The following is a 10,405-nucleotide window of genomic DNA, read 5'->3' as shown; positions in this document are numbered from 1 at the left end:
ATCACCATAAATCTTAAAACAAGACTTTTCTAAAATCAAGTACTGTGAAAATGAAGGGGTAAAGTGATTTTTCTTGTAAGAATGTAGAGCTATGTATCCATAAAAAAGCCCATGGCTTTTATTGTTGCACATCTCCTCAGACAGCTGCCTGCAGACTGCTTGGTCTCTATGTCTGGGACAATTTAATAGTGATGGCTTCTACATATTGTGAAGGTTTATATCAATAGTAGATATTTTTTTCCTGGTTAAATCTTTATGCTGAGACTGGAACATCAAAAATTAAAGAGGCAGGTTAATCAGGAATAAGTAAAGACAACTAAATAATGATATAGACACATTGAATCACAAGTCTAATGTATACTGTATTAATTTTTTCTTATTGGAGAAAGTTGAGTATTGAATTCTCCTACTATTAATGGATTAGTGTTAATCTCTTTCTTTTAAAATAGAGATAGAATTTTTTTGAAATTTTGTGTCTTTTAGTTTGGTGCGCATATGTTTAGGGCATTAATGTCTTCTTGGTTAAGTGATCCCTTGATCAGAATGCAGTTTCCCTCTTTCTTTCTGTTGATTGGATTCTGTTCCAAGTCTATTATCTTAGATAATAGGATGGTGACACCTTCTTTCTGCGTAATTCCATTTGATTGGAATACTTTTGTCTGTCCTTTTACTCTAAGGTGGTGTCTATCTTCATAAATGAAATGTTTCTTTTAGGCAACAGATAGATTTTTTTCTTGATTCATTCAATCACTCTCTGTCTTTTGAGTGCAAATTGAGGTCATTCATGCTTGAATTTTTATAGAAATGCATGTGTTAGTTCTGGTCAACACGTTGTTGGTTTTTGTTCTCATTGGCTTTATAGATAAATAATTATGGCTCATGTTCTTTCCAAAGATTCTATGTTTTCCTTGTCCCTCTGTTTACCCCAAAATAAATCTTCCTGTATTACCTTAGGTTTCCTTTGTTGAAGTTAAATTATTTTTAGGCTGTAAATGTCTGTAATATTGTTCCTTTTCCTTCAATCATAGCAGTAATTGTGCTAGCCATATTATTTGTCTGTCATTTAGAACTTGGGTGGTATTATTCCAGTATTTTCTGGCTTTGAAAGCTTTCCTTGAGCAATCAGCTGTTCTTTGGAAGTATATAAATAAGGAAGTGGGAGGAAGGTACAGGGGAGTAGTAGGAGACCATTGATCTGCTAGGGAAAATGGGGGCTTCTTAGTCAAGAAGAGGATATAAATGCAGAAGATGTAATAGGTAGGTAAAGTAACAAAGGATGGATGAAAAACCGAAAGGAATCATACTAGTAATGATTTACCAACCCCACTGACCTGCTGTATAAATAAACAAAAATAGCATTTGTCTTGATAGTTGGGAGTTAGTTCTTTAAACCATAAGTAGATTTTACACAAGTTTTAAATAGGATAGAAAGTAAACTGGGATACATCTAGGAGCACTTATAACAATAATGGATATAAAATTAGTACAGTGTGGAAAGTGCACTATGTCCTCCAACTGCATCATGTAAGTTCATTGAAAAAGGAAAATAAAAATAGATGAATTGAGATAGACATCCTACTGATTAAATAGTGGGATTATCATGAATTATCAACTCTGATTCCATCAGAATTATGAATGAAAACATGGAGAGTTGTAAAATGGAGTGTAGGTGTAAGTCACGAACAATGCCAGACCAGTTTGGAGTTATGATTAACAGGGTGTTATTTATTTAAAGGGGAAAAAACTTACAGATCATCGTCCCAGACAACAGCCATCTGCACAACCAGGGAGTCTAGTCTCCAGTGGAGCAGGAAGTGAAGAGAGAGAGCGCAGAGGAAGTAGCCGCTTTTTTAAAGGGAGAGACCACGCCCCATTGGGCTGGTATCACAGCAGCTATTGGTTGGAGGGGCGGAAGAACCTCCCACAACACATCCCCCTTTTGTTTAAGTAAGAGAGTTCTAAACCTACTATGAAATTATATACAATAAGTACAAATATCCTATTCTAACTAGCTTAGGTCTTGTATAATAAATAACTTGGCCAAGTCGTGAGAGAAAAGTAACTACATTTATAGTCTTCAACCCCATCAAAGATCTGAGNAGGAGGTATCGGGCAGTATAGCCCCTGAGGATGACCAGGTAGTGTAGGAGGGATGAGGAACGTCTGAGTTCCCTGTCCGGGCTGCTGCCACAGTCAGAAACTCACTCACCCCAATGATGTCTCTCCTGGTGCCCGGACCGGATCTCCTTGCTGCTTGGGTGGCTCGTAAACAAGGGGCCTACCTTCTCACAGAAAATTTTTGAGTATTTCCTTTGGAATAAGTTCAAAGCAAAATTTTCAACTATAAATGTTTCTTCTTCTTCATCATCTTCTTCTTCTTCATCTTCCTCCTCTTCCTCTTCTTCTTCATCATCTTCTTTTTCTTCCTCCTCCTCCTCTTCACATTCACCTTCTCCTTCTCCTCTACTTGTTCTTCTTGCCTTGTGTTTGGCTGTGAGTATGCATCTGTTGCTGGATGAATCCTGTCTGGTGACAATTGGACCAGGCAAAAATCTATGTGTATAACAGAACATTGTTAAGCATCATTACACTGACATTTTTTCTTTTGTTGTGTGTGGTTCTATCCTAGGTCTCTGGGCCATCCAGTCTCTGTGTCCTGGTACTCCAGACAGGGGTAGGCTTACTCTTCTGGAATGAGTTTTAGACTAGACTGGTCATTGGTTGACCTCTCCCTCAATGTCTAGTTCACCCTTACCCACTCACATCTGACAGACAGGACAGGCTGTAGGTCAAAAGTTATGTGGCTGTATAAGCATTTTGTTAATTTTAGCAAAAGTGCTTTTAATTTCTAGATGAAACTATGAAGCCACTGTCAAGTAAGTATGGAGGCTACCAGGAATGTTTTGGAAGCATCCAGGATCCCTTGGGGAAGCGAAAATGTTTTTATACTTCTTTTAAATAGGATAATTTTATTTTACTTTTGTTTTGTTCCCAAGGACTGGTATCAGCTAATGCACACAGACATGTAGGGCCTGGGGAGAAGAACTCACACATGGGAGACCCAGAGCTCAGCTGTTCCTACCGCACTGTTTTCCTGGAGTTAGGAAAGTTCACTTTCCCATTTGATGGTTGCACTTTCTAACAACTTCAAGGTCAGAACTGCCCTCTACTGATGACATGAAAATTATTTTTCTAGAGGGAGATGAGCTGATGACATTTCTGCCTTATAACTGCCTCTTAGAGCCTCATTCTACATGGATGTTCATCAAAGGCCCAGCCAGGTGAGTTTGTTTGTCTGTTCACTAATAGTGAAAGTTGTAAGTGGGTGGTGAGTGAATCCACATTTTCTGTAATAAAATGATTAGAGAATGCTCTGCTTAGAATTTTACTCTTGAGCCACATGTGTAATAAGCAAGCACAACAGATGCTTTTAGATGTAACATGTCAGTGTAATGATTTGTAAAAGAACATAGATTGATTGCACTTACTGTGACCTCTGAGCATAATATGTGTGACAGTAGAAAGTGTGACTATTAGAAAGAGGACAGGGTCTAGCAGAAGTGGAGAGAGAGAAACAGGAAAGGCTAACGAGTTGAGAACAATCAATGGATGTTATATATTCAATGATAATGTCATGAAATATCTCAATTTTACAGTGAATGCACACTAGTACATATGTAAAAAGTGACCCCATGTGGAATATTTTGGGATCACATATGGCTACAGATTTTCCTATATGTTCTCTAATTATTCTGAGAACATGGTTCCAGCTAGTAATGCCCACCGTCTTAGTTTTCCATTCTTGTCACAAAAGCCTGAAATAACTTAGAGGGCAAAAATCAGAGAACACACATTAATTTCTTTGCTGGAGTACATTGATAATACCGACTTACATTTAAATGGTACTTTTGTTTTTCTAATTTTACTACTTTTCTCAAGTTAACTGACCATGCATTTATGTATATGAAACTTAAGACAAGAATATATAACAAATATTAACTGATTTAGTATTTATTAGTAAGTTTTTGTTCTGTTAAGTTTGCGTATACTTGGGCATGCTGAGAAAAGTTTCAGCTTATGTCCTACTAAAACATTAAATGGTCCGAAACATTGTATAAATAAGTTTTAATTTTTTAAATTTTTTATTCTATCACAGTGATTTCTAATAAATTAGATCATTTCTTGGTATCTAAAATATATGTGGAAATCTCACTTTAGTTATTTATTAGATCCTTGTAAATTTATCCTTACAAAAATGTAGATTGAAAAAAATTTAGTTTGATATTGAGTGTTTTAATTAAAATAAGTTAAGTTTAATATTTTAAGGCTTCTAAATTGAACTTTGTAACATTGAGAGTGATACCATATTGAATAAGCTTTTGGTTAGCAGTGAGAAGGTAATTTTAATTATTGAATAGTATAAAATTAAATTGAAAATCACCAAGGTTTCCTTTAATAGTTAGAAAATAAAATTGCTCATTAAAATACACATTCATAAAACTGCTAAGTAAATTAAAGTTTAGCTCCTGAATGACTTGAGTCCATTTTTATATTGCTAAATATCACATACTAACATTTGCCAGAAAATGCATGGAAGCGAAGGCAGGCGTGGTGGCACACGGCTAGGATCTCAGCACTTTGAAGGCTAAGGCGTGAGCATCATGAGTTTGATTAAAGCCAGTCTGAACTACAGGTCGAGACAGTAACTCACAGACCCACAAGTACAACAATATTACAGAGGAAATCAGAAAATATACAATTATGAATTTGTTTTAAAAATGGAACAAACTATGGAAGTAAATGTCATTTCATTACTGGACACAGATTATGAGCAGCATGGAAACAGACGGTGGCAGCAGGAGTTTCTGTTCGCAAGCGTTACAGAATTTACATCTGCTTCACAGGATGCACACTAAAAGTCTGCACTGACGCACTAGGCAGGACCCTCACTGACCTGATCACGTCACACAGAAAACAAAGGACACACTCTCCATTTTCCTTTAAGTATATTATTTCATGAAAATATTTAATATAAATCTCAGTTTTTCAATCAAGAGCAGTACCCAATCAAGACAGCGGCCCCAGCACACAGTGTGCTACAGATCTATTCTTAGTTCAAATACTCATTTCACACAGACACACACACACTCACACACACACACACTTCCAGTGAACATTTTCATGTCTTTCCCACACTTCCACCGTGTGACCTGTGATGGAGCTCTGGGTCTGACTGCTTCCCCACAGGCTCTGTAGTGACACTGCTGCTGCTGCTTCATCGCAGGGGAACTGGCTGGAAAGTGTGAGGCTGTAAAGTTCTAGTGAGTGTCTGTGTGCTTCTAGTAGCCAGTGAGCTAAATTCAATTTCATAAATAATAACTTATGCATTTTCATTATGTAAGTGTATCAGGTAATAGCTATGAATTAAAAGGGAGTCACTATTTGTTCCTGCTGGCATTATATATTTCATAAAGATCTGCTAATGGAACTGGTTTGAGTGTCTAAGGTCCTCATCATCCTGAGATTCCAGAAGACTTGTTAACGTTGCTGGCAGTGGACAGCACATCAGCCAACACCATGTATCTTGTCACCTGGAAGTCACACAATCACTCCATGTTCTCTCTGAGCTGTCACACTGCTTTTAGGTCATTACTCACTAAATATAGTAAAACTTAAAATGAAAATGATACATTTGATTCAGTATGTTTCATGTTCATTGTGTTATTAACTCTCCAACAAGAATACGTAGATCACCATAAGTCTTAAAACAAGACTGTTCTAAAATCAAATACTGTATTAATGAAGGTATAGAGTGATTTATCTTGTAAGAATGTAGAGCTATGTTTTCATGAAGCAGCCCTAGGCTTTTATTCTTGCACATCTCCTCAGACAGCCGCCTGCAGACTGCTTGGTCTCTAGATATGGGTCAATTAATTTTAATGGCTTCTGCCTATTGTGAATATTTATGGCCACACTTTGTGTTTTAGTATTTACAACTAAATGTTGCAACTGAAAGAAAATAAAGCCCTCAGAACTGCAATTTCCTTTTTTAAGTAAAACAAATATCTTCTCATTGTATTTATATGTCAATAATTCAATTTCTATCAATGGTAGATATGGGTTTTTTTCTGGTTAAATCACAGCCAGAGTTAGCTCCACAGAAAGATGACACCTGATGACTTAGGAGATTCACAATTTTCTATAGGTCATAGATATTTAAAAATCAATGCATATGAAAATTACAGATCATATAACATATCTTTGGGCTAAGGAAGAAAATTTTAGATTACCTTTACCTTGGTATTATCATCTTTTAATATTACATATAGTACATGTGCTGTATTGATATATTATAGATATACAACTAATGAAAATTATTTTACATATATGCTTTGTACATATACAATTTTGTATGGAATTTGACTATGATTAATTCAGTTTGGAGACAAAGGCTAGAGTTAATTGCTATCCTGGAACATTTATTTATTTACTATTCATTTCCTTAATTATTCATTTATCTCTAAATCTATTTACTTATTTAATATTTATTATTTAATATTTATTTATGTATTTATTTACACATATGATATTTTTCCTGCATATGTGTCTATGTGACACTTGCATGACTATGTCAGAGAGGGCAATGGATCTCCCAGACCTAGAGTTTCATAGGAGACTCTAACCCAGGATTTTTGCAAGAGTAATATATGTTCTGAACCACTGAGCCATCTTCCAACTTGTATCCTGAAACTTTAAAAAAGCAGAACACCACAGAGCAGTTACTGTAGATGTATGCTGGTAGAAGAATCAGATGCTTAAATCCAGCAATTGAGATGAATCTACATCTTTACTAGATTGAGCTTTTGAAGAGAAAAAATAATGTAAATATAACATCTGTGAATTATGGTGTCATATTCACAGGGATATTCTAGGCTTGTCTCATACACAACTTTCCCATTATTTCTACACACACATGCATGCATCCATTTATATGTGTGGAATATACAAGTGAAGTTTACAATATAATTGGGCACTTCTTTTCTCACAAGACTCTCACAAGATTCTGAGCAAGAGTAGTAGTTTTCTATTTCTTTATCACAAAGACATTTGAAAGTACTAAGTTATAGTAATTTGACAATATTACTAAATTGGTCCCCAGGCCAAATAACTAACATAAACACCAAAGGTAAGACTGTGGATTGAAATTATAATAATGTCTGTGCATTAATGATGTATGATAATACTGGGACCCCTGATTTCCACTGCATGGAAAAGAATTTCCTTAAAAAAATTCCAAACCAGGATCACTATATGGTCATCTTTGGCGAGTTCATGTTTGTCACAATGTGGTGAAAATAGTGCTTGTTTTAGTGTGCCATGTTGTCTCCTCTTGGAGGCTCCTAGTTCCACATCTGCAGATGTGAGTATGTAACCAGTAGTAACTTCAGAGACCAGAACAAACCAGGACCATGGCCAGGACTGCCGTGGTGTGTGGAGCATTAGAGAGGAACACAGCAGGGTACAAGTGATCTCAGGAAGGAAATGGAAAATGGAAGATCCTTGGGAAGGAGGAGAACAGAAGAAAATATAGCAGAAGGTGGGAGGAAGATGTAGGGGAGTAGAAGAGTACAGTTGAGCTGATAGGGAAAATGTAATGGGAGTTCTTAGGTAAGGTGTATGGTATTAAATACAGACGAGGAGGTAGGTGAAATAACAATATGAATGCTTGAAAAAGCCATATGGCAAAAAGAGGAAATTCATAAGGAATCTTAAAATTAATTCTTTACATACCTCCCTCAATAAAAGAAAAAACAATGCTTATTTTGATAGCTGTGAGTTAGTTCTTTAAACCTGAAGCGGGGTTTTGCAAAAACTGATGGATAGCAATTAAACTGTTGGTATTTAAGATCATTTTTAATCATATTTAATGGCTATGCAATTAATTGGGTGTAGAAAGTGCAATAATGGCCTCCAACTGTGTCTATGTCTTTCATTCTGGATCCAGGAGATGTAAAGTTTCACAGAAAAAGGAACATTAAAAAAGGAAAGTAAGAATATAAATGGATATTTTAATGATTAAAATGATGGAATTATCATGAATTACCACTGTGATTCATTAGAATTATGAGTGAAAACATAGATAGTTTCACAACAGAGTAGAGTAAAATTATGCAACATGAGACTGACTCACCTCATGTTTTTGGATTTTTTTGGTGGATATTTTCCACATCAATGTAAGTTTTAATCTATGTAAAATGTGACTAATATTCTGTGTTCATCACTACTATTTTAGTTGTTAACTCTAAAATGAGGCAATATGAATCAATAGGATTGGATTTCTAATGCATGACCCATGGTGAGTGGCAGGCACACTAAGTGTGCATTCTGTATAGTATGTGACTGTGAATGCCTTTATCATCTGTATGCTATATTCACATGCAGATCTATGGATTAGTATATAGAAATGTTGGCTATGCTGAGACTGGAACATCAAAATTAAAGAGACAGGTTAATCAAGAATAAGTAGGGACAATTGAATGGTGATATAGACACAACGAATCACAAGTCTGATGTATACTCTATTATTTTTCAGGTATATGAAATATGATTTAACAGGATGCTAATATTAGTATAGTTTCCACATATGCCATCATTAAAAAATGTCCTTAATTTCCAAGCTGGACTTGGAGTCCTGGCCAATATGTTTCTCCTTTTTTTCTACACTTTTATAATCCTAGGTCACACAACTAAGCCCACGGACATGATCTCCTGTCAATTGGCCTTCATCCACATAGTACTGGTCCTCACTGGAAGTGATATTTGGCTTACAGACATATTTGTATCACTGAACATTGAAAATGACTTCAAGTGTAAGACAACTTTTTACATAAACAGAGTGATGAGGGGCCTCTCCATCTGCATCACCTGCCTCCTGAGTGTGTTCCAGGCTGTCACCATCAGTCCCAGTTCCTCTTTCTTGGCAAAATTTAAATATAAACTAAAAAAATACATGATTCGTGCTTTCTTACTTATTTGGTCTTTCAACTTATCATTAATTAGCAACCACATCTTATATGCTGGTGCCTTTATCAATGTGAGTGAGACCAACCAGATGAAGGTCACTAAATTCTGCTCACTCTTTTCCATGAACTACATCATCAGGGCACTGATTTTAACAGTGACAATCTCCAGAGATGTTTTTCTTGTAGGAGTTATGCTGGCCACAAGTGCATATATGGTAATCATTTTGTTCAGACATCAGAGGGAATGCAAGCATCTTCACAGCCTCAGCCACCTGAGAGCATCCCCTGAGAAAAGGGCCACCCAGACCATCTTGCTGCTGGTGATTTTCTTTGTGGTCATGTACTGGGTGGACTTCATCATCTCATCCTCTGCAGTCCTGTTATGGATGTACGACCCAGTCATCCTGAGTGTTCAGAAGTTTGTGATGAATGTCTATCCCACAATTACTCCTTTGGTACAAATCAGTTCTGATAATAGAATAATCGATATGCTGAAAAGCTTGAGATCAAAGTGTCACCAGATTTTTTAAAAACGGTTATTTTTTCCTTTTTATTAAAATTATTCATTTATATTTATTCATTTTTTGAGTATTGCATCAACATGTGTGTATGTGGGATTTCCTGATATCCATAGAGGTCAGAAGAGTCAATTGCCCCCTGGCTGGAACTGGACATAGATATGATTTAAGGCATAATTCTTCCACATCTGTAATTATTGTTTCCTAAATACAGATTTTTTTCTTAAATCATTTAATAGTTCATGGAACAATTCAAGATTCTTCATATTTTAAATAAAATTTGTGGTATTACACTTGTATAGTCTTGTGACATTTCTGTTGCCAAGTAGTATAGAGTTCTTTAAGTTTATTGTACACCATAAGCTATTTTGTTCACAGAAATTCTCTTACTCTCTCCATTTTACTTTATATCATAAATGTTCCTTTGATGCTGAGTTTACTTAAAGGAAGCTCCTTGCAGATACTGACCTTTTAATCTACTCTCAGACATCAAGAATAGTTTAAACATCTCATGGTAGCTTTAACTATCTCATGTATAGTTTTTCTGCAGCACAAAATAATGTAAAATGAATTTTCCATTTTTAATCAAGGTTAATTAATGGGTTCTTTATGAAAATTGTATTTTCCTATGTATTTGAACTTCATTTAACTCACCCTTATTGAAATATTGTTGGCAACTAAAAATTGTTATATACACATATATGATGTACTGTGTGTTTTTGTGACTGTGTGAATGCACGTGTGTGTGCTCATATGAAGAATGTGTTTACATGTGCACATGGAGACCAGGAGACAACAACCTTGCCTTTTGTTCTTTATGAGCCATTCACTTTTTATTTTGAGAGAACATCTCTCACTCTAACC

General features: G+C 35.7%; 1 protein-coding gene across 1 annotated transcript; it reads left to right on the top strand.

Annotated features, from left to right (window-relative positions):
* The first annotated feature begins 8,641 nt into the window (after positions 1-8,641).
* Positions 8,642-9,553, top strand: LOC126494447 (vomeronasal type-1 receptor 90-like). Its single transcript, XM_050131812.1, has one exon. The coding sequence runs from the start codon at positions 8,645-8,647 to the stop codon at positions 9,551-9,553; it is 909 nt and encodes a 302-aa protein (XP_049987769.1). The 5' UTR covers positions 8,642-8,644.
* The last annotated feature ends 852 nt before the right edge of the window (positions 9,554-10,405 follow it).

This window comes from Alexandromys fortis, unplaced genomic scaffold, assembly GCF_014885135.2.
Source record: "Alexandromys fortis isolate MF-2015 unplaced genomic scaffold, M_Fortis_MF-2015_v1.1 scaffold_343, whole genome shotgun sequence".
Lineage (NCBI taxonomy): Eukaryota > Metazoa > Chordata > Mammalia > Rodentia > Cricetidae > Alexandromys > Alexandromys fortis.
Note: the sequence above shows the minus strand (reverse complement) of the source record. Positions and strands in the feature narration are given on the sequence as shown.

Coding starts and splice junctions, on each gene's coding strand:
- LOC126494447 (XM_050131812.1), top strand. CDS start 8,645: ATGCCATCATTAAAAAATGTCCTTAATTTCCAAGCTGGACTTGGAGTC.